Consider the following 24,482-nt stretch of genomic DNA (forward strand, 5'->3'; position numbering starts at 1 on the left):
CTGTCTTCTCCGTAGAGACAATCCCATTGGGTATTCCAATAAAAATGGCAATAATCGAAAAATAGCAAGCGAGCGGTGGATGATGGGAAGAGGTAAGGAGCAAGAGTCTCTCTTTCTCAGTTTCTCTCTTCCTCCTTCCATCGTCCCCGCTTTTTTCCCCTCTTCCCAACCTCCCTACCCCTACGACACAACGAGGCAAGCCTCTACGGAGGGCAGAGATAGTGTCATTAGCTTGCTAACAGGAATCTGCTCTGGGTCTTATTAAGTGGAGAATACTATTGGATCCGGTTCAGTATCATACAACTATTGCTATGGAGAAGACTGAATTAAAGCCTGAGAGCCAGGTAGAGTTTGTAGAAAAAGGAGAGACAACGTTTCCTTACTTACGTCCTATAGCCAACTAGTACGTTCAAGTCACATACAGATGTAATGTCTTCCTTGCAATACATTCATGAGAAACTATTAGGCTTAGTTAAATATCGCATTTATTCGATAAAGCGTTTATTAAATATTTAGCATTTTCAATGCGGCGTTTAGTTAAGGGCGGTGTCAACACCGCAACCGGACCTCAAGGAAGAACACCAATCATGAGATCACAAAAAAATGGCAAAATTTATAACAAAAAATGACGATTTACAATTGGGATTGGTGATATGAACACACACGCTGTAACATTTACAAAATCAGCTCTTTTTTACTGTCTTTCTTTTTCGGAGGATAACGAATGTTGTCTTGCCGTCTCGTGGTTCTATGAAAGAGAATAAAGAGAAGCCAATTACATTTTCTATTGAGGAACAATCGAGAAAATACTCTACCACTAACGCTGCTGCCTAAAATTTAAAGGATATTGACAGTTGTCCAGGGTTAGGGGTAGAGACTTCAGAGATTTATCCGCGTACGCTGTCGAACCTGATTCTCAGTTATGTCTAAAAGTGTTGCAATGCCCAGTGGCGGATCCATGGGCGGCCACCCCCACCCCCCCCCCCCCCCACTTCTTCACCATTCTTGAAACAAACTGAGACCCGAATGGCTGAAAAAAATTTGAAGGAGACCGCCCCCCCCGCATTTCGCGAAGATTATGGTATTAATTCTTCATAAAGAACTAGAAAGCAAATTGGAAAGGGTCAGGCTCGTGTGAAGTTAGAGGTAATGCAGCCGAACTTCAAAAACAAATGCGTACTTAAATTCCAGCACATGAATAAACCATACCGGATCAGTCCATGTATTGTGCTATAACCGTGATTAGTTTTAATCATTTACCGTTTTAAAATACAGTAAATCATTTAAAAATAAGGGAGAGGGCAGGGGGGGACATTAAAAGAGGGGCTTAATAGAGGATTAACGGTAAGTTGGTTAGTGCGTGCGTATGATCAAACTATAAACTATTATGAAATCCAACAGATTGTTACCCAGGGGCTAATGCCGATGTATCTATCACTAAGTTTTCCTTGTTTAGACTCGTGGGTAGTCAGCTCACTGTTGGTTCGGCATTGTTGCTTATTTTAAACATTACCTGTGTAGTTTGCTTTCGTCCATCGCAGAGAATTTGATGAGGTTAAACATGAAGTAAGTAATAACCCATGAAAAGCCAATGAACTCTATGGAGTCCTGCCATCCCAAAGGCCACTGCTCAACCACTGAAAACACGTGACCTGCACGAGTAAAGAAAAGTTTAAGAACGTTCGCGCTTAACTTGTGTTTTTGTCGCTTGTCCTGATATTTGCCGTGACCGGTCATAACATAATGAGCAGAATAAGTATTCCAGAAATATTTCGGAAGTTCACGGATTTCTGAGTATGAGAGTATTAATTCACCTCTCTAACTAAGTCGGTATCTGTGTCAACTTGCGTTTGTCAGAAAAACTGGCATATTTCTCATGTCAAAGGAAACGTTCCTGTTTTTTTTTTGGCTCAATAGATAGATGACAGTCAGCATTTTGAACTTGAAATTTGAGCCGGTATCTAGAGTGTTTTTATACTGTCCTTGATTTTCGCGTAATCGTCCATGCCAGGAAGATGACCAAAATTCGAGAAGCCGCTATCTTGGATTCTTGGTTGGGGTTTTGGGGGCGGAACTGAAATGGAGTCTCCCTAGTCCTCTGCCGCCCCCAACCCCTGTCTCCACGGGTAATCTTTACCCTTCCCAGTTTTTTTTTTAGTTCTGGTAGTGGCCTCTTGAACTTGGACATGGAGCTTGAGATCAGTCGGCAAGGGAGACACAAACGGACCTTGGTTGGTCAGTTACAAGACCATTTAACACCATCCCGTTAAATAAGCCACGTTGACGTCACCGAGTTAATCTCATCTTTATTAGTCATAATAGTTTACCTCCTATGACCTGAACGTTTTTAAAGCAATTCACTACAGCTGGATATTTCTTCAGGAACTCTGCAGTCTTAACCTTCGAAAACAAAAGGAAGTCTGGTTGGATTTAACACTTCTTAAATGGAAAGACGAAACAGATTTTTTTTGTCTTATGTAGCTGTGATATTCAGTACTAGAACATCGCAGACGACGACTAAGCTATTTTGGGCTATTTTGAGTATTTTTGCGTCAAACTTGATCGGAATTGCTCTATCATACCACTTTCCACCCTTCCTCTGCACCTTTTTTTTAAAATTTCATTCCTTTCTTTTTCCCTTTTCATTTTTAGCCACCGTCTAGTCTAACATGTGTTCGTGTAAGCCGCGTGGACCTAGTTACAAATCAGCCAAGCAATGTAGTCGTTTTTCTCTTTTTGAAAACGCCAATAGTTGTATGGACATTTTAAGCCGTGAGGAGAGGCGTACAGGAATCTTAGTTTGTTGCCTACCTTGGCCTGTTTAAAAACAACAGCAATGAAATCACACAGCAACTGTAAAGTTCGCAGAAGAGGTCTGACCGCTGTCCATATCACTTCCAGGACCGCTTCGATCACCGTTAGCGGGTTGTCAAGTTTTGGCTTCAAATAACTGTAAATGCTCCCCTGAAACTTATCTTTCAGTCTCCTTAGTTCCAACGCGATCCTCTTCGCTGTCTTGTGTACTAAATATTCATAAGAGCTCACTGTTATATTTTTAAGGCTTTTGAATGGCCACGTTATCCAGTCGAGTATTACCGATGTCATCCGTTGGCCTAAGTCGCATTTGGCGGAAGTTGAGCTGCCGCACTCGATATAAATCTCAATACCATCCTGAAAAGTAAAAACACAAGCAATCAAACTCATAAAATAATCAATCAGAACAGGCCAAATAAACGATCGGGCGAAACCTCAATAAGATTTTTCCTTTTCGTCCGAAAAAGATCAATAAACGTACCCTGACATCATCGTAAAGATGGCTAGCCCGTGAAAACGGCAACCGTGTCTCCTCGCTGCAGCAAGGAGCTAGCCAGGAGAGACGGCTGTTTTTGCTGGCTGACATGAAAATTGCCTACTGCGGACAATTGGTGTTACGACTGATTGTGCCAAAACTCAAACTGTTTTTTTAAAATACCATTGCATTGATAATTGGATAAACTTTTATCTTCTTTCCGTACGGGTCAACCTCGTTCCAAAAGCCAAAGCCCTAGGGACGAGGTTTAAGATGGGTTTCTATAAATTCAAGCGAAGCGTACAGCGACTAGAAACCAGTTATCACTTCCTTTTAAACAGGGAAAATTTGGTATTTAGATTCTTTTTGTTAGTCATGAATTTGATCTTTCACATATAGACTGCCGCTTGTTACTAGATAAATCTTTTCCATCCTTTTCTAGCCTCCATGATAGCCGTGCGCATTACCTTGCTGGTTAATAACTTCGTACCACGCCCTTCAAATCCGCTACAGTTCTCGATTTTACACCCGACATCCACTTTAAACATAAGATGCAGCTTTAGTGATGATAGGAGGAGTCTAATAGAGTGCCGTGACCAATCCTGGTTACCCTGTTCGTTGTAAGTCGACTTTTCACTTGGGGTAAAGGTCTCATAACTCATCTGTAAAGAAATGCTTCGAGGTGAGTGTCAAACACAAGCTTCACGGTTGAACCACGGAAACCCGTTCAGGGGGACACTGTTAGAACTCTAAGATGAGCTGCTGAACCCAGTTTAGATAGGTACATCAGGGGCGGATCCAGGATTTTTTTAGGAGGGGGAGCACTCGTCTCTTGCTCTACTTCAACACCAATAAACCACATAGTTTTTTTTTTTTTTTTGCAGAATACCAGTTGTATTAGAAAACCTCAGGTCATCTAAAGGGGGGGGGGGGGGGGGGGTTCGCACACCCTGCACCCTTCCCCTAGATCCGCCCCTGTACATAAAGGGTTTAACTTTCCATGGATTTTAGGGAAAGGTTGTAGCGGCTTAAACCTCCGACTTGCTAGAAACAAAAATTCAACCCTGTTAGTTGTAGGTCGACTCATGTCGAACCGTCTAAACAAGCATAGGATAAAAATGACTGAAAATATAATGCTTACGTACAGGTCAATTCTCTTTTCAGGATCTCTAAGAATATCATCATTTAGCATCTGAACCTGCACTTTATTAATGTCCGGGCACTGCGCAGACTTCCGCACGTTTTGTCCTGAAACATAGGCATAAGATCAGAATTAGATAAATAAAATTATTATTAATTCGTTGACTTGGAGTACTTTAGCAAGTCAGTATTACGCTAAAATGACACTCTAAAGAAAGATTTACGAAAGTCAAGTGAGTTTGCTTTTACTGAAAACGTCTGCACGAGTGTTGAAATCGTGTTAGTTTCAAATTTCGTCAGCCACTCCAAGTCAAACATCAGTAAACTTACATTCCAAAACTTTACTTAGCCATACCTTCCTTATCAGTTGCAGCAGCCAAAAAACAGCTGATCAAAACGCAATGAAAGCAGAACAATGATTTTCTCATCTTCCTTCGTGCACTCTCCACAAGTTTTTAAGAAGTTTCCACGTTGCACAACTGCTTATCAAACAATCCTCACGAATGAAAGTGACTCTCAAGGCTCGCGTATGACGTAATAAATAGGAGTAAGCAAATAACGACTATAGCAACAGTGGCGCGAGGTGCGAGCGCGAGCGCCTTTTACGTTACCATCACGTTCGACAACTTCTCACCCAGCGCTTGACTAACTTGACTGCCTAATCAAATAATAGAATAGAAAAAAAACTAGGAATAGAATGATTTTCCCTCTGGCTACACCATTCTAGGAAAACAAAATTTAACGAGTCTTATTTCCTCTAACTTGACCAATTTTAGCGGTTCTCATACATTCCCTCTAACCGCTACCCCTAAAATTCGCCAACCTTCAATAAGCACCGCATTTGAGTCGAAATTTTTTAGAATATGCGCCGCGGCAAGTATTCTAGTAAATAAGATCCACTGGTCCTCCAGGTTGGGGGTTGGACGCAGGACTAACAAAACACTCTTGTTACGGAAACGGCAACAGAGGAAATCGACGCTACTGGGTGTGATGGGTTCTAGAGTCATCGGAAGATACTCGGAACCATACAAAAGCTGGCCCAGAACAGACAGGAGTGGTGATCCTTGGTTGCTGCCCTACATGCCTTGTGGTATTCACCGGCATGAAGCAGAAAGCTTAACGCGGATAGCCTGCATAAAAGGCGCTTTATGAGCCGAGCGAGGCAAACGCTACTTTTCCTCCTCCCCTCATTCTGTCCCCTCGTCTTGAGCTTCGCGCAAAATACTGCGTTCGCCTCGCCTGGCTCATAAAGCGCCTGTTGTGCAGGCTACCTCAACGATGGACATCGTTGGGCCCGGTACAGTTACGTCCAAGGGAAAGAAAGTTAAAAACAGCAAGGAACTACTCTCTAGGCGTTCGCGCGCTCAAGTCAGAGCATCCCTCCCCACTCCCCTTCGACACACACACACACCCCAACCCCGTCCCTGCTGCCGAGGAATTGCGCCTCGCTTGCGTGAATGGCTACACGTCTTGAGGCAATCATATGACTGTGTAAGTGTTTCTCCCTCTTCGTGAGTTTGTCATCCTTATTCACAAAGATTTTACCAAGGAAAAAACCTCACAATGTCGACGGCCATACGGACTCCGGAAATCAAGTTCACAAAGGTGTGTCATCTGGGTTAATTTCAGGACTATACATGTAAATTACGGTACTTTGTAATTGTTCATACACATGTAATTGGGTCTTATCACGACTGCTGAGTATGACATGGATCTATGTTTGATCCGTGTAGAACCAAGACAATAAGTGGTGGTAAATCGAGTATTATGCTTTATGGCTTCACCCAACAAGCCATCTAGCAGCAATTTCGAACTAATAAACATGTAGAGAAAAACACTCCACAAGAGTCGACCCTCTTCAAAGGCTGGAAGAAAACGGCAGGCTCAACTTTAATTAACTTTAACTTCATAATGCTTCCATCACTTTTAATACACTAATATATCACGAAGGAGTCTACAGAGAGGCAAAATTGTGCCTCATACGCAACTTGCACCCATGATACACTTTATTTGCCCCCAAAATTTTGCATAAGCATTGTTTTCAATTTCTCTTGGGACGGCTGTAATACCAAGGAGAAATGAAAAACAAAGGTTATCCAAAATTTTGGGGGGCAAATAAAGTGCATTATGGGAGATGTGCAAGGGGCGTATTCCACAATTAAAACAATTCTGCTCTGTTGCAGGTCACACTCTTTTAAGATGATTAAGATAGTCATGATCAATGCCATACTGAAATGACACATTGTCCTCTCAAAGATGTTCAAATTTAAGCGTATTAATTGAAGGGGCCATATTTCCTCAAATAATAGCTAGGGACGATTATTTATTTTTTCGCATCAAAAGGGAGTGATTATTCGAGGGAGGTGATTATTTCAAATATTGCCCACTGAAAGTTGTGCCCTAAATATTTTTTTTTTTAATAATTATGCCATTAAATCCAAAAATCATCACATCAAATAGACCAAACGCTGGCTTTAATTAAATTGTTCCAAATTTGGGTCCTTGATTAATTTTCAGAGCTTGAATCATCCCTGATCAGTTTTGCTGCAACAAGTTCCACTTCAACTTGACAGGGACGGGATAACAGAAAGAGAAGATGGCAAGGGGGGGGGGGGGCGATTTTTCGAGGGAGGTGATTATTTCAAATATTTCCATCAAAGAGGGGTGATTATTCGAGGGAGGCAATTAATCGAGGGAAGGCTATTATTCGAGGAAATACAGTAAAAACTACTGTATAAAATTTTGCCACATCTACATCTCCATTGTGGCCCTATTAGGGAAAAATTCTGACAAGTGGCATACTGTACATATGACACAGTAACAAATGACAGCATTTTGGCAAGACAAAGAACATTAACAGAGGAAGCAAAATAACTAATGCTTTCAAAATCTCTCCATTTTCTAAATAAGATACTAGGGCTCTGGCATAAACTTAATATTGGCAAATTTTTTATGTTGTTTGTGAAGTATTTTTGTTACAATGGATGTGCAAGAAACAGGAATTTTTAAATGTTAAAGAGCACAGGATTGAATATTCAGATTAGGCAACTGCTTTACATATGTATGTACAAAACTTACTTAATGGTTACTAATTCTCTTACTGTCTGTATCCATAGTGTGACTACTGTAACCTAGGCCTGTATTGGTGCACTTTCAAGTGTTTCTTTCTTTTACTTTATTAAGATAAGGCTTAAGACCTCTTATTTAAAACTAAAAAAAAAACGTCTCCCCAAACAGCTTTTCATCAATAATGAATTTGTGGACTCTGTTAGTGGAAAGACATTTCCCACTATAAATCCAGTGACAGAGGAAAAGATCTGTGATGTGGCTGAGGGTGACAAGGTAAGTTATGAGTAAGCACTTTATTAAAATTTTGTCAAATTATCTTGGTATACTGGTATTCTTTGGCTAATCTTGCATTCTGATTGACTAGCATACTTGCTACCTATCTGTTGATAATAAGGAAAGAAAAGTTGGGTGTAAGGAAAAATAGTTTATAAAAATATAAAGAAATTTTAAAAATGCATTATAATATTTTTTAGTGTTGTAAAATTAAATTAGGTGGTTCTCTTTCGGTTTCTGTTGACTGTCATTGTGAACATTGCATTGGGACTTTTTTGCCTCTTTAATAACTGATAGAAATAAAATATAAAATGAATAAATAAATATAAATAAATTATGAGTAGGAGGTAGCACATACACAAAGTGGTTCTTCGTCTACCTGATTCGTGGTCGAATTGGAATTTTGAAATGTTGGTTTTTGAGGAGAGGGGAAAACCAGAATACCCGGAGAAAACCCCTCGGAGCTAGGGAGAGAACCAACAACAAACTCAACCCACATATGGCGTCAATGCTGGGATTTGAACCTGAGCCACATTGGTGGGAGGCAAACGCTCTCACCACTGAGCCATGCCTTGCTCCCCAAAATCTCAATTTCTCCTTCTAACAGTGTTAAATGAACTTCAAAAATTGGTTTACAACTTATTGTATTGTTTGTTAATAATTTGAAAATTTATACAGTAATAAGTGATTTCCATAAGTAGTAAAAAAATGATGTTAGTTAGTGACTTGCTGTCTCTGCCAGGCCGATATTTTCAACTCATTAATTTTTTGCAAAAGTGGTGGATACTGTATACTGAGTACTTAGACTACCTATGATCATTACTAATTTACTGTCAACCACACTGACTTTCCCTTTGCATTGTCAAGAAGTGTCTTCTGCAGTTCTCTTCAAAGTCACAATTAATTATTTTTTTCTAAGAAACTCATGGGTCATATTAGAATTAGCTAAATATTTAGCTCCAAAACTGATGTGCTGTCTACATTGAACTTTTACAGACCAGCTTACATGCCGCACTTTGTTGGTTTATTAACTGAATTAGATGAATCAATGTTTTTCCTGTTCCAGGCTGATGTTGACAAGGCTGTGCAGGCAGCTGCTTCAGCTTTTAAACTTGGAAGCCCTTGGAGAACAATGGATGCTTCTCAAAGGGGTCGATTGCTGTACAAACTTGCCGACCTGGTAGAGCGAGATTTGCATTATTTGGCTGTAAGTGCAATTTGCATCTCATTTATTTCTTAGCGTGCTAATTAAGAACACTGAAATATAACTCCTTATCAGCTTGGCCAGGATATAGACTGGGTTGGAAACGAAAAATATAGAGAGAACAACACCAGTGCAAGCATATGTCGATAGGTATAATGAAGTTAAGGTGGCTCAACTGTATTTTTTAGGGGAGTATACTTGCACAATTTGAGTGTTTACTATGTCAGCATTGATATCGGAAAAAGGTTACCACAGCTGTACTGTATAAAGATGAAAATTTGTTATGATCCATGTTGTATCAAGACATTAGAGTTGCCATGGCAATGTAATGATCTCATTACATTTTTTACTTGCCTTTGTGTTTCTAGGCACTATAGGGTTTTTTTCAGAAATCGCCCAAGGGAGCTTGAAATTTTTCTTAGTTGGATTTATTATGCAAAGTTTGAACAAAATCTATGAGAGCGTTTTTGAAATAATATGAAACACAGCCTCAAGGGTCATAAAAACACTGAATAAACATGTTATTGACATAATTAGCTAACATCTTAGGAAAATGATGAGGTCTGAAAATGCAGTTTCATCTCTTTATCTGAAACTTTGTACAAAAAAAGGACGAGATTGTTTCGGCCGATTGCAAGAAAGAAGAATTTGATTAACCTACATTCGGTTGGTTTCTTTACCATTTTTGTACTATGTAATTTGGTCCACGTACACAAATTTCACATTAATTTAAAGGGACACAGTCAGCTATTGGACCGCGCTGACCTGGACACTACTGTTGCCGCTTTGAAAACTTTACCTCAACCCAAAATAAAATCTGCGCGTCAGATACATCTAGAAATCCGCTTCAATTCTGTCTCGGTAGTGTTTCATTTGATCCTTGATCTTTTACTGAAAATCTCTTTTTGAGAAAACTTTGACTTGTCCCATTACATTATTTTATCATATTTGGTTAAAAACAGTATTCAAAGGAACATGAACAGAAGAGGTGAGAAACGTGTAGGTGCCTAGGGGGGAGAAATCACCTTTGTTTACCAAAATAACAAGAGAAATGAATCAGCAACATATTGGCGAGCAAATAATCGTTATATATATATTTCGAAAATCGATGGAAAAGGTTTCATATATTTGGAAAATCAAGCTTTCTCGACTGTGAACCTTCGACAATGATTCAGACTTCATGCAATTTTTCACCTGTACTGATGTTTGAATTTGGAAGTATTAGTCGATGTTTGGCTTTCCCTGAAAAAAATTCATGGGTAAATTCTCAATGGTATATAAACAATTACCGGTAGTGCTCTGATATGGCTTAGGGCCTATAAAGACGATTTCGGCTTGTAACTAGTTCAACTCATCAAGGTTTGTTTGGAGTATTCTGGATACCCTTTTGTTTCACATGCATCTTGTGACATGTAAATCAGCTAAGGAATGGTATCTAATGTGCATGTACATCAGCTGTCTCTGTCCCTTTAAAAACCACTTGATAATTTTTTTAACAAAACCTGACAATCCCAATTTACATCTCCCCCAAGTTTCAAGGACATTAAAGATAAGGAAGGCAATTAAATGAGGTTTGAAATGGCACAAATTTTTCTCCCAGATTTTGTTTACTAGTGAGTGTCCTCATTATTGACTGGCACTGTTTTCAAGTTTCATAACCAAGTGCACACAATTAACAACAAGGAGCGTGGTCTCTTATTGTTGGTCAGTGGTCAGTGCGGCGCAAGCTAGTCAGCGGCCTTGCTTGCATCAGCTCCATGTGCTAAGTACAGCACTTTCATGGTGGTCATTCGCTTTGTTTAGCATTGGATTGTGCCTTTTTCCCACCCCTTCTCTCCCCTTGATATATTAGTGTGGCAAGAACCTGGTTCTATTATTGTGGGGCCTCATGGCTGGAAGGTGTGGGTTTTCCACCAGGCAGGGAGGGACGACAGGAAGCAAGAATCCGCAATGATTCACCAGAAGGCAAAAACTGATCAGCAGCAAGGCTCCAATGCAATGCAACACTAGCAAAAGAGCACACAAGGAGTCCTGCAATTTCCTGTAGGTCATGTACTGGAGTGGGCAAATACCCCTGGCGAACGCGCTCGAGTTTAACTTTGCCTAAATGATGTTTCTAAAGCCACATTTAAACTCATCGCTAATGATGAGCTTGGGAGCAGGTGCCTTAAAGGTTGGTGGGGGGCCAAATGCAATAAGCAGAGAGGAGGTATCCATGGCAACCCTGTCTATAGGTATGTAAAAGGGGTACTACCATCAGCAAATAGAAGGTATATGAAAGGGGTACCTTTTCTGTCAAACATGGTAAAATAGTAAGGAGCCTCTGAATACAAGGTTCTGTTAAGTACTTTAGCCTGTTCTGACACACATGGTCATGCCTTGCCAACTTAATATACTCTGTTCAATAAAACGTTGTATCCACAGGGGTTTCAATAATAATTGAAGTAGCCAGCAGGTTTGAATAGAGTACCTGACTGTATCAACACAGCTGTCAACATGGGGCCATTAATCCTGTGTCTCTAGAGGGGGTCTGGGGCATGCTCCCTCTAAAAATTTTGAAATTTCAAAGCCCTAAAATGTGATTTCCAGCGTTCTGGGAACTAAATTGAGTACAAAAGAGTGTGTTTTTTAAATTCAAGAACATGTAGCTTTCTTTCAGGTTCCGATTTGTTAGCCGCACAACTTACAAGCAATGAACAAACGTACATTTGAATGGAAACAAATTCTGTGTAGACCTCAAAAGAAACATGTGAAGATCGAACTGTCTGAAATACAACTTTTGCATAACTAAAGCATAACTCAAAACCAGTGGGACTTTACGTTTTCATTCAGATTTTATGATATGTTTTTTGTTCACGACACTGTAAGCACTTCTTTTGGGGAGAAAAGTAGCTGACTTCTCTGAGCAAAGTAACCGACACGTTTTGTCGGCCATCGGTGGTTATTGAAACCCCTGTATCCAACGTGCTCTTTAATTAGTTTGTATGAGTAAATTATACAACAGGTCTTGTTTCTTATAAACTTAGATGTGCTATTTCTGTAATTCAACAGTCTTTGGAGACACTGGATAATGGAAAAGTTTTTCCTGATGCTTTGGGGGATATTGGTATTGTGGTGAGGTGCTTAAGATATTATGCTGGTTGGGCTGATAAGATCACAGGACAGACCATCTCAGCAGGTCAGTAAAAGGGATAAAATGGAATATTAACGATTTATGTTATTGCTGCTGTCAGTGATGTTAAAAATATGATTTTGAAATAAACTTGCTGTCCTTAAATAAAAGGCACTTCAGAAACGCTACAAATTTAAATAACTTTTATTCAGAGTGATCTGGCAACGTTTCCTGATCTTCTGAACCCTTTAAACCGTAATAATATCACTATTGTTACATTTCTTGATCCAAAGTCTGCTCTAAAATTCATTTTAAATAATATGGATGGGGAGAGTTTAGCAATTAAGACCTATTTTACTTGTTCATTCTTCTTCATTCCTAAATGTCTGCCTTAGTCCCCGGTCCAGAAAACTGTCTTATGTCACTTTCAAAGTAGTTCTTGCCTTCCATGGTCAGCTTATCATGATTGATCACACAAAGAAGGATCATAGAGGGTTGGAGAGTCAGGTTGTTCTTTACAGTAATATGGTGAAAGATTTTTCTGCACTTGTTAAATACTCCTTAAAGTAAACCTTAACAGAACTTCCCATTAAAAAATCAAAAGGTTTGTTGTCGCTGTTACCACATAAACTGTTGTCACTGTTCTGCCTGCTATCACTGTTGTCACTATTGTCGGGGTTGTCACTGTTCTCTCTATTGTCACCGTTGTCACTGTTCTCGATGTTGTCACTGTTGTCACTGTTGTCACCGTTGTCACCGTTGTCACTGTTGCCACTGTTGTCACCGTTGTCACCGTTGTCGCTGTTGTCACTGGTGTCACTGTTGTCACTGTTCTCAGCGTTGTCACTCTTCTCGCTGTTCTCACTGTTGTTGCTGTTGTCACCGTTGTCCCTGTTGACCATGTCGTCACTATTTTCAAAGTTGTCACCGTTGTCATCGTTGTTGCTGTTATCACTGTTCTCACTGTTCTCACTATTGTCGCTGTTGTCACTGTTGTCACCATTGCCGCTGTTGTCACTGTTGTCACTGTTGTCACCGTTGTCACTGTTGTCACCGTTGACACCGTTGTCACCATTGTCGCTGTTGTCACTGTTGTCACCGTTCTCACCGTTCTCACTGTTGTCACTGTTGTCACTGTTCTCACTGTTCTCACTGTTCTCACTGTTGTCGCTGTTCTCACTGTTGTCACCGTTCTCGCTCTTGTCACCCTTGTCACCGTTGTGGCTGTTGTCACTGTTGTCATCGTTGTCACCGTTGTCACTGTTGTCACTGTTGTCACTGTTGTCATCGTTGTCACTGTTGTCACTGTGTCACCGTTGTCACCGTTGTCACTTTTCCCGATGTTGTCACTGTTGTCACCATTGTCACCGTTGTAACTGTTCTCACTATTGTCACCGTTGTTCCTGTTCTCAGCGTTGTCACTCTTCTACTGTTCTCACTGTTGTTGCTGTTGTCACCGTTCTCGCTGTTGACCATGTCATCACTGTTTTCAACATTGTCACTGTTGTCACCGTTGTCATCGTTGTTGCTGTTGTCACTGTAATCACTGTTGTCACTGTTCTCGCTGTTGTCACTGTTGTCACCATTGCCGCTGTTGTAACTGTTGTCACTGTTGTCACCGTTGTCACCGTTGTCACTGTTGTCACTGTTGTCACTGTTGTCACCGTTGTCACCGTTGTCACTGTTGTCACTGTTGTCACCATCGTCACTGTTGTCGCTGTTGTCACCATTGTCACTGTTCTCGATGTTGTCACTGTTGTCACCATTGTTACTGTTGTCGCTGTTGTCACCGTTGTCACTATTTTTGATGTTGTCACTGTTGTCATCTTTGTCACTGTTGTCACCGTTGCCACTGTTGTCGCTGTTGTCACTGCTCTCACAGTTGTCACTGTTGTCACTGTTCTCACCGTTGTCACCGTTCTCGCTCTTGTCAGTGTTGTCACTATTGTCACCATTGTCACCGTTGTCACTGTTGTCACTGTTGTCACCGTTGTCGCTGTTGTCACTGTTGTCACGGTTGTCGCTGTTCTCAGCGTTGTCACTCTTCTCGCTGTTCTCACTGTTAATGCTGTTGTCACCGTTGTTGCTGATAACCATGTCGTCACTGTTGTCACCGTAGTCAGTGTTGTCACCATTGTCACCGTTGTCATCCTTGTTGCTGTTCTCACTGTTATCACTGTTCTCACTGTTGTCGCTGTTGTCAACGTTGTCACCGTTGTCGCTGTCGTCACTGTTGTCCCTGTTGTCCCTGTTGTCACTGTTCTCACTGTTGTCGCCGTTCTCACAGTTCTCACTGTTGTCACTGTTGTCACCGTTGTCACTGTTGTCGCTGTTGTCACCGTTGTAACCGTTGTCACCGTTCTCACCGTTGTCGCTGTTGTCAACGTTGTCACTGTTGTCACCATTGTTACTGTTGTCGCTGTTGTCACCGTTGTCACTGTTTTTGATGTTGTCACTGTTGTCACTGTTGTCATTGTTGTCACTGTTGTCACTGTTGTCACCGTGTTGTCACTGTTGTCACAGTTGTCACTGTTGTCACTGTTGTCACCGTTACCACCGTTGTCGCTGTTCTCAGTGTTGTCACTGTTGTCACCATTGTCACCATTGTCACCGTTGTCACTGTTGTCACTGTTGACAACGTTGTCGCTGTTGTCACTGTTGTCACCGTCGTCGCTGTTCTCAGTGTTGTCACTCTTCTCGCTGTTCTCACTGTTGTTGCCATTGTCACTGTTGTTGCTGTTGACCATGTCGTCACTGTTTTCAACGTTGTCACTGTTGTCATCGTTGTCACCGTTGCCATCGTTTTTGCTGTTCTCACTGTTGTCGCTGTTGTCACCGTAATCACCGTTGTCGCTGTTGTCACCATTGTCACCGTTGTTGCTGTTGTCACTGTTGTCACTGTTGTCACCGTTGTCACTGTTGTCACTATTGTCACCGTTGTCACTGTTGTCCCTGTTGTCACCGTTGTCACCATTGTCGCTGTTGTCACTGTTCTCGATGTTGTCACTGTTGTCACTGTTGTCACCGTTGTCACCGTTGTTATCGTTCTTGCTGTTGTCATTGTTATCACTGTTCTCACTGTTGTCGCTGTTGTCACTGTTCTCACCGTTGTCACTGTTGTCACCTTTGTCACTGTTGTCATGTTTCTCACTGTTGTCACTGTTGTCACTTATGTCACCGTTCTCACTGTTGTCACTGTTGCCACCATTGTCACTGTTGTTACTGTTGTCACCTTTGTCACCGTTGTCACCCTTCTCACTGTTGTCACTGTTGTCACCGTTGTCACTGTTGTCACCGTTGTCACTGTTGTCGCTGTTGTCACTGTTGTCACCGTTGTCACCGTTGTCACTGTTCTCACGGTTGTCACTTGTCACCGTTTTCACGGTTGTCGCTGTTGTCACTGTTGTCACCATTCTCACTGTTGTCACTGTTGTCGCTGTTGTCACTGTTGTCACTGTTGTCACCGTTGTCACCGTTGTCACCATTGTCACCGTTGTCACTGTTGTCACTGTTGACAACGTTGTCGCTGTTGTCACTGTTGTCACTGTCGTCGCTGTTCTCAGTGTTGTCACTCTTCTCGCTGTTCTCACTGTTGTTGCCATTGTCACTGTTGTTGCTGTTGACCATGTCGTCACTGTTTTCAACGTTGTCACTGTTGTCATCGTTGTCACCGTTGCCATCGTTTTTGCTGTTGTCACTGTTATCACTGTTCTCACTGTTGTCGCTGTTGTCACCGTAATCACCGTTGTCGCTGTTGTCACCATTGTCACCGTTGTTGCTATAATCACTGTTCTCACTGTTGTCACCGTTCTCACTGTTGTCACTGTTGTCACCGTTCTCACTGTTGTCCCTGTTGTCACCGTTGTCACCATTGTCGCTGTTTTCACTGTTCTCGATGTTGTCACTGTTGTCACTGTTGTCACCGTTGTCACCGTTGTTATCGTTCTTGCTGTTGTCACTGTTATCACTGTTCTCACTGTTGTCGCTGTTGTCAGTGTTCTCACCGTTGTCGCTGTTGTCACCTTTCTCACTGTTGTCATGTTTGTCACTGTTGTCACTGTTGTCACTTATGTCAACGACAACGTTGTCGCTGTTGTCACTGTTGTCACCGTCGTCGCTGTTCTCAGTGTTGTCACTCTTCTCGCTGTTCTCACTGTTGTTCCCATTGTCACTGTTGTTGCTGTTGACCATGTCGTCACTGTTTTCAACGTTGTCACTGTTGTCATCGTTGTCACCGTTGCCATCGTTTTTGCTGTTGTCACTGTTATCACTGTTCTCACTGTTGTCACTGTTGTCACCGTAATCACCGTTGTCGCTGTTGTCACCATTGTCACCGTTGTTGCTGTTATCACTGTTGTCACTGTTGTCACCGTTCTCACTGTTGTCACTGTTGTCACCGTTCTCACTGTTGTCCCTGTTGTCACCGTTGTCACCATTGTCGCTGTTGTCACTGTTCTCGATGTTGTCACTGTTGTCACTGTTGTCACCGTTGTCACCGTTGTTATCGTTCTTGCTGTTGTCACTGTTATCACTGTTCTCACTGTTGTCGCTGTTGTCACTGTTCTCACCGTTGTCGCTGTTGTCACCTTTCTCACTGTTGTCATGTTTGTCACTGTTGTCACTGTTGTCACTTATGTTACCGTTCTCACTGTTGTCACTGTTGTTACTGTTGTCACCTTTGTCACCGTTGTCACCCTTGTCACCGTTGTCACTGTTGTCACCGTTGTCACTGTTGTCACCGTTGTCACTGTTGTCGCTGTTGTCACTGTTGTCACCGTTGTCACCGTTGTCACTGTTCTCACGGTTGTCACTTGTCACCGTTGTCACTGTTGTCACTGTTGTCACCATTCTCACTGTTGTCACTGTTGTCGCTGTTGTCACTGTTGTCACTGTTGTCACTGTTGTCACCGTTGTCACCGTTGTCACCATTGTCACCATTGTCACTGTTGTCAGCGTTGTCACTGTTGTCGCTGTTATTAACGTTGTCACCATTGTTATCGTTGTTGCTGTTGTCACTGTTATCACTGTTCTTACTGTAGTCACCGTTGTCGCTGTTGTCACGTTTGTCACTGTTGTCACGGTTGTCACCGTTGTCACTGTTGTCACTTTTGTCACCGTTCTCACTGTTATCACTGTTTTCACCGTGGTCACTGTTGTTACTGTTGTCACCATTGTCACCGTTGTCATGGTTGTTGCCGTTGTCACTTTTATCACTGTTATCACTGTTCTCACTGGTGTCATCGTTGTCGCTGTTGTCACTGTTGTCACCGTTGTCACCGTTCTCACTGTTGTCACCGTTGTCACGGTTTCACCGTTGTCACCGTTCTCACTAATGTCACTGTTCTCACTGTTGTTGCTGTTTTCACCCTTGTCACTGCTGTCAGTTTTCTCAATGTTGTTACTGTTGTCACCTTGTCACCCTTCTCCCGTTGTCACTGTTGTCACCGTTGTCGCTGTTGTCACTTTTCTCGATGTTGTCACTGTTGTCACTGTTGTCACCGTTGTCACTGTTGTCACCGTTGTCACTGTTGTCACTGTTGTCACAAATGTCACTGTTTTTACCGTTGTCACCATTCTCACTAATGTGACTGTTGTCACCGTTATCACTGTTGTCACTGTTGTAACCGTTGTCGCTGTTCTTACTGTTGTCACCGTTGTCATTGTTGTCGCTGTTGTTTCCATTTTCACTGTTGTCACCGTTGACATTGTCTTCACCGTTGTCACCGTTTTCGCTGTTGTCACTGTTAGCACTGTTGTCACCGTTGTCGCTGTTGTCGCTGTTGTCACTGTTGTAACCGTTGTCGCTGTTCTTACTTTTGTCACCGTTGTCACTGTTGTCACCATTGTCACTGTTGTTGCTGTTGTTTCCATTTTATCTGTTGTCACCGTTGACGCTGTTGTCACCTTTGTCACCGTTGTGCTGTTATCACTGTTGTCACCGTTGTCGCTGTTGTCGCTGTTGTCACTGTGGTCACCATTGTCGCTGTTCTTACTGTTGTCACCGTTGTCACTGTTTTCACCGTTGTCACCGTTGTCACTGTTTTCACCGTTATCACTGTTGTCACCGTTGTCACTCTTGTCACTGTCCTCAGTGTTGTCACTGTTGTCATCGTTGTCACCCTTGTCACCGTTGTCACTGTTGTCACCGTTGTCACCGTTGTCGCTGTTGTCACCGTTGTCACTGTTCTCGATGTTGTCACTGTTGTCACTGTTGTCACCGTTGTCACTGTTCTCGATGTTGTCAATGTTGTCACCGTTGTCACCGTTGTCACTGTTGTCACCGTTGTCACTGTTGTCGCTGTTGTCACTCTTGCCACCGTTCTCGCTATTGTCACCGTTGTCACTGTTTTCACCGTTCACTGTTCTCGATGTTGTCACTGTTGTCACCGTTGTCACTGTTGTCACTCTTGTCACCGTTCCCACTTTTGTCACTGTTGTCACCCTTGTCACTGTAGTTACTGTTGTCACCATTGTTGCTGTTGTCACCCTTGTCACTGTTGTCACTTTTCTCAATGTTGTTACAGTTGTTACCTTGTCACCCTTCTCACCGTTGTCACTGTTGTCACTGTTGTCACCAATGTCACCGTTGTCGCTGTTGTCACTGTTCTCGATGTTGTCACTGTTGTCACTATTGTTACCGTTGTCACTGTTCTCGATGTTGTCACTGTTGTCACCGTTGTGACCGTTGTCACTGTTGTCGCTGTTGTTACCGTTGTCACTGTTCTCGATGTTGTCACTGTTCTCACTGGTGTCACTGTTGTCACCGTTGTCACCGTTGTCACTGTTGTCACCGTTGTCACTGTTTTCGCTGTTGTCACTGTTGTCGCTGTTGTCACTGTTGTCACTGTTGTCACCGTTCTCGCTATTGTCACCGTTGTCACTGTTTTCACCGTTCACTGTTCTCGATGTTGCCACTGTTGTGACCTTTGTCACTTTTGTCACTGTTGTCACTTTTGTCACCGTTCTCACTTTTGTCACTGTTGTCACCCTTGTCACTGTTGTTACTGTTGTCACCGTTGTTGCTGTTTTCACCCTTGTCACTGTTGTTACTTTTCTCAATGTTGTTACCGTTGTCATCTTGTCACTCTTCTCACCGTTGTGACTGTTGTGACTGTTGTCACTGTTGTCAGTGTTGTCACCGTTGTCGCTATTGTCACTGTTCTCGATGTTGTCACTGTTGTCACCGTTGTCACTTTTGTCACCGTTGTCACCGTTGTCACTGTTGTCACTGTTTTCACCATTGTCACGGTTTTCACCGTTGTCACCGTTCTCACTAATGTCACTGTTGTCACCATTGTCACTGTTGTTACTGTTGTCACCGTTGTTGCTGTTGTCACCCTTGTCACTGTTGTCAGTTTTCTCAATGTTGTTACTGTTATCACCTTGTCACCCTTCTCACCGTTGTCACTGTTGTCACCGTTGTCGCTGTTGTCACTGTTCTCGATGTTGTCATTGTTGTCGCTGTTTTCACCGTTGTCACCGTTGTCGCTGTTGTTGCTGTTGTCACTGTTGTCACCATTTTCGCTGTTCTTACTGTTGTCACCGTTGTCACCGTTGTCATCGTTGTCACTGTTGTCACCGTTGTCACTGTTGTCACTGTTGTCGCTGTTGTCACTGGTGTCACCATTCTCGCTCTTCTCGGCGTTGTGTCTCTTCTCGCTGTTCTAACTGTTGATGCTGTTCTCACCGTTGTCGCTGTTCACCATGTCGTCACTGTTTTCAACGTTGTAACTGTTGTCACCGTTGTAATCGTTGTTGCTGTTATCACTGTTATCACTGTTCTAACTGTTGTCACTGTTGTCTCTGTTGTCACCGTTGTCGCTGTTGTCACTGTTGTCACTGTTGTCACCGTTGTCACTGTTGTTACTATTGTCAATGTTGTCACCGTTGTCACCATTCTCACTGTTCTCACTGTTGTCGCTGTTTTCACCGTTCTCACTGTGCTCACTGTTGTCATCGTTTTCACCGTTGTCACTGTTCTCCATGTTGTCACTGTTGTAACTTTTGTCACTTTTTTTACCGTTCTCACTATTGTCACCGTTGTCACCGTTGTCGCTGTTGACACTGTTCTGACTGTTGTCACCTTTCTCACTGTTGTCAGTGTTGTCACCGTTGTCACTGTTGTCACTGTTGTCACTGTTTTCATCGTTGTCACTGTTCTTAATCTTCTCACTGTTGTCACCGTTGTCACTGTTGTCACTGTCCTCACCGTTGTCACTGTTGTCACTGTTGTCACTGTTGTCACCGTTCTTAACTTTTCCACCTTTGTCACTTCTCACTGTTCTCACCGTTGTCACCGTTCTCGATGTTGTCACTGTTGTCACCGTTGTCGCTGTTGTCACCGTTGTCACTGTTGTCGATGTTGTTACTGTTGTCACTGTTGTCTCCATGGTCACTGTTGTCACCGTTGTCACTGTTGTCACTGTTGTCACTGTTGTCACCGTTGTCACCGTTCTCACTGTTGTCACTGTTGTCACCGTTGTCACTGTTGTCACTGTTGTCACTGTTGTCACCCTTGTCACCGTTCTTACTGTTTTCACTGTTGTCACCGCGGTCACCGTTGTCACTGTTGTCACTGTTGTCACCGTTGTCACTGTTGTCGCATTTTTCACCGTTGTCACTGTTCTCGATGTTGTCATCGTTTTCACCGTTGTCACTGTTCTCCATGTTGTCACTGTTGTAACTTTTCTCACTTTTTTTACTGTTCTCACTATTGTCACCGTTGTCACTGTTGTCACTGTTGACACTAATCTGACTGTTGTCACCTTTCTCACTGTTGTCAGTGTTGTCACCGTTGTCACTGTTGTCACTGTTTTCATCGTTGTCACTGTTCTCAATCTTCTCACTGTTGTGACCGTTGTCACTGTTGTCACCGTTGTCACTGTTGTCACTGTTGTCACTGTTGTCACCGTTCTTACTGTTTTCACCTTTGTCACTTGTTACTGTTCTCACCGTTGTCACCGTTCTCGATGTTGTCACTGTTGTCACCGTTGTCGCTTTTGTCACCGTTGTCACTGTTGTCGATGTTGTTACTGTTGTTACTTGTCTCCGTGGTCACTGTTGTCACCGTTGTCACTGTTGTCACTGTTGTCACTGTTGTCACCGTTGTCACCGTTCTCACTGTTGTCACTGTTGTCACCGTTGTCACTGTTGTCACTGTTGTCACTGTTGTCACTGTGTTACTGTTGTCACCGTTGTCGCTGTTTTCATTGTTGTCACCGTTGTCACTGTTCTCAAAGTTGTCACTGTTGTCACCGTTGTCACCGTTGTCAGTATTGTCACTGTTGTGACCGTTGTCACTGTTGTCACCGTTGTAACTTTTGTCGCTCTTATCACCATTGTCACTGTTCTCGATGTTGTCACTGTTGTCATCGTTGTCACTGTTGTCGCTGTTGTCACTGTTGTCACCCTGGTCACCGTTCTTACTGTTGTCACTGTTGTCACCGTGGTCACCGTTGTCACTGTTGTCACTGTTGTCACTGTTGTCACCGTTGTCACTGTTGTGACTGTTCTCACCGTTGTCACCGTTCTCGATGTTGTCACTGTTATCACCGTTGTCACTGTTGTCACCGTTGTCACTGTTGTCACTGTTGTCACCGTTGTCACCTTTGTTACTGTTGTCACTGTTGTCACTGTCGTCACCGTTGTCACCATTGTCACCGTTGTCGCTGTTGTCACCGATGTCACCGTTCTCACTATTTTCACTGTTGTCACCGTTGTCACTGTTTTCACCGTTGGCACCGTTTTCACTGTTCTTGATGTTGTCGCTCTTGTCACTGTTGTCACCGTTGTCACCGTTGTCACCGTTGTCGCTGTTGTCACTGATGTCACTGTTGTCACTGTTGTCATGGTTGTTGCTGTTGTCACTATTATTACTTTTATCACTGTTGTCACTGTTGTCACCGTTGTCACTGTTGTCACTGTTGTCACCGTTGTCGCTGTTCTCAGTGTTGTTGCCGTTGTCACTGTTGTTGCATTTGACCATGTCGTCACTGTTTTAAACGTTGTCACTGTTGTCACCATTGCCACCGCTGTCATCGTTGTTGCTGTTGTCACTTTTTTCACTGTTGTCACCGTTGTCACCGTTGTTGCTGTTGTCCCTGTTGTCACCGTTGTCACCGTTCTCACTGTTGTCACTGTTGTCACCGTTCTCACTGTTGTCACTGTTGTCACCGTTCTCATTGTTGTCACTGTTGTCACCGTTCTCACTGTTGTCACTGTTGTCACCGTTCTCACTGTTGTCACTGTTGTCACCGTTCTCACTGTTGTCCCTGTTGTCACCGTTGTCACCATTTTCGCTTTTGTCACTGTTCTCGATGTTGTCACTGCTGTCACTGTTGTCACCGTTGTCACTGTTGTCACTGTTGTCACTGTCTTCACTGTTGTCACCGTCGTCACTGTTGTTATCGTTCTTGCTGTTGTCACTGTTATCACTGTTCTCACTTTTGTGGCTGTTGTCACCGTTGTCGCTGTTGTCACCTTTGTCACTGTTCTTACTGTTGTTACGTTTGTCACCGTTGTTACTGTTGTCACTTTTCTCACTGTTGTCACTGTTGTCACTGTTGTTACTGTTGTCACTGTTGTCACCGTTGTCACCGTTGTCACTGTTCTCGATGTTGTCACTTTTGTCACTATTGTCACCGTTGTCACCGTTTTCGCTGTTGTCACTGTTGTCACCGTTCTCAATGTTGTCGCTGTTGTCACCGTTGCCATTGTTGTAACTTTTGTCACCGTTGTCACCGTTGTCGCTGTTGTCATTATTGTCACAATTATCACCGTTTTCACTGTTGTCACTGTTGTCACCGTTGTCACTGTTTTTGCTGTTGTCACGGTTGTCACCATTGTCAGTGTTCTGTATGTTGTCACTGTTGTCACTGTTGTCAGTGTTGTCACCGTTGTCACTGTTGTCATATTGTCACTTTTGTCACCGTTCTCACTGATGTCACTGTTGTCACCATTGTCACTGTTGTTACTGTTGTCACTGTTGTTACTGTTGTCACCGTTGTTGCTGTTGTCACCCTTGTCACTGTTGTCACTTTTCTCAATGTTGTTACTGTTGTCACCTTGTCACCCTTCTCACCGTTGTCACTGTTGTTACTGTTGTCACCGTTGTTGCTGTTGTCACTGTTGTCACCGTTGTCACTGTTGTCACTGTTTTCACCGTTCTCACCGTTGTCACTGTTGTCACTGTTGTCACTGTGTCACCGTTGTCACCGTTGTCGCTCTTTTCATCATTGTCACCGTTGTCACTGTTCTCAATCTTCTCACTGTTGTCACCCTATTCACTGTTGTCACTGTTGTCACCTTTGTCACTGTTATCACTGTTGTCACCCTTGTTACCGGTTTCACTGTTCTCACTGTTGTCACTGTTGTCACCGTTCTTACTGTTGTCACCGTTGTCACTTGTCACTGTTCTCACCGTTGTCACCGTTCTCGATGTTGTCACTGTTGTCACCGTTGTCGCCGTTGTCACCGTTGTCACTGTTCTCGATGTCTTTACTGTTGTCACTGTTGTCACCGTTGTCACTGTTGTCAGTGTTGTCACCGTTGTCACCGTTGTCGCTGTTGTCACTGATGTCACTGTTGTCACTGTTGTCATGGTTGTTGCTGTTGTCACTATTATTACTGTTATCACTGTTGTCACTGTTGTCACCGTTGTCACTGTTGTCACTGTTGTCACCGTTGTCGCTGTTCTCAGTGTTGTTGCCGTTGTCACTGTTGTTGCATTTGACCATGTCGTCACTGTTTTAAACGTTGTCACTGTTGTCACCATTGCCACCGCTGTCATCGTTGTTGCTGTTGTCACTTTTTTCACTGTTGTCACCGTTGTCACCGTCGTTGCTGTTGTCCCTGTTGTCACCGTTGTCACCGTTCTCACTGTTTTCACTGTTGTCACCGTTCTCACTGTTGTCACTGTTGTCACCGTTCTAACTGTTGTCACTGTTGTCACCGTTCTCACTGTTGTCACTGTTGTCACCGTTCTCACTGTTGTCACTGTTGTCACCGTTCTCACTGTTGTCCCTGTTGTCACCGTTGTCACCATTTTCGCTTTTGTCACTGTTCTCGATGTTGTCACTGCTGTCACTGTTGTCACCGTTGTCACTGTTGTCACTGTTGTCACTGTCTTCACTGTTGTCACCGTCGTCACTGTTGTTATCGTTCTTGCTGTTGTCACTGTTATCACTGTTCTCACTTTTGTGGCTGTTGTCACCGTTGTCGCTGTTGTCACCTTTGTCACTGTTCTTACTGTTGTTACGTTTGTCACCGTTGTTACTGTTGTCACTTTTCTCACTGTTGTCACTGTTGTCACTGTTGTTACTGTTGTCACTGTTGTCACCGTTGTCACCGTTGTCACCGTTGTCACTGTTCTCAATGTTGTCACTGTTGACACCGTT

The 24,482-nt window shown here is 43.0% G+C and overlaps 1 protein-coding gene and 1 long non-coding RNA gene across 2 annotated transcripts in view; one reads left to right on the top strand and one right to left on the bottom strand.

Moving 5' to 3' along the window:
• Positions 1-481: 481 nt before the first annotated feature.
• On the bottom strand, positions 482-2,403 carry LOC140936297 (uncharacterized). Its single transcript, XR_012165372.1, has 3 exons — positions 2,328-2,403; positions 1,514-1,652; positions 482-748 (listed from the first exon to the last, which is right to left on the bottom strand). It is a non-coding gene; the product is annotated as an uncharacterized lncRNA (long non-coding RNA).
• A 3,504-nt stretch (positions 2,404-5,907) lies between these two features.
• LOC140936296 (aldehyde dehydrogenase 1A1-like) overlaps positions 5,908-24,482 on the top strand; it is a 35,744-nt gene continuing 17,169 nt past the window's right edge. The window contains exons 1-4 of the mRNA XM_073385743.1: positions 5,908-6,034; positions 7,667-7,771; positions 8,838-8,978; positions 12,027-12,153. Of these exons, the coding sequence (XP_073241844.1) occupies positions 5,993-6,034; positions 7,667-7,771; positions 8,838-8,978; positions 12,027-12,153 (415 nt within the window). The 5' untranslated portion in view covers positions 5,908-5,992. The remainder of the gene's footprint in view (positions 6,035-7,666; positions 7,772-8,837; positions 8,979-12,026; positions 12,154-24,482) is intronic.

The sequence above is a fragment of the Porites lutea genome, chromosome 5 (genome assembly GCF_958299795.1).
Source record: "Porites lutea chromosome 5, jaPorLute2.1, whole genome shotgun sequence".
Taxonomy (NCBI): Eukaryota; Metazoa; Cnidaria; class Anthozoa; order Scleractinia; family Poritidae; genus Porites; species Porites lutea.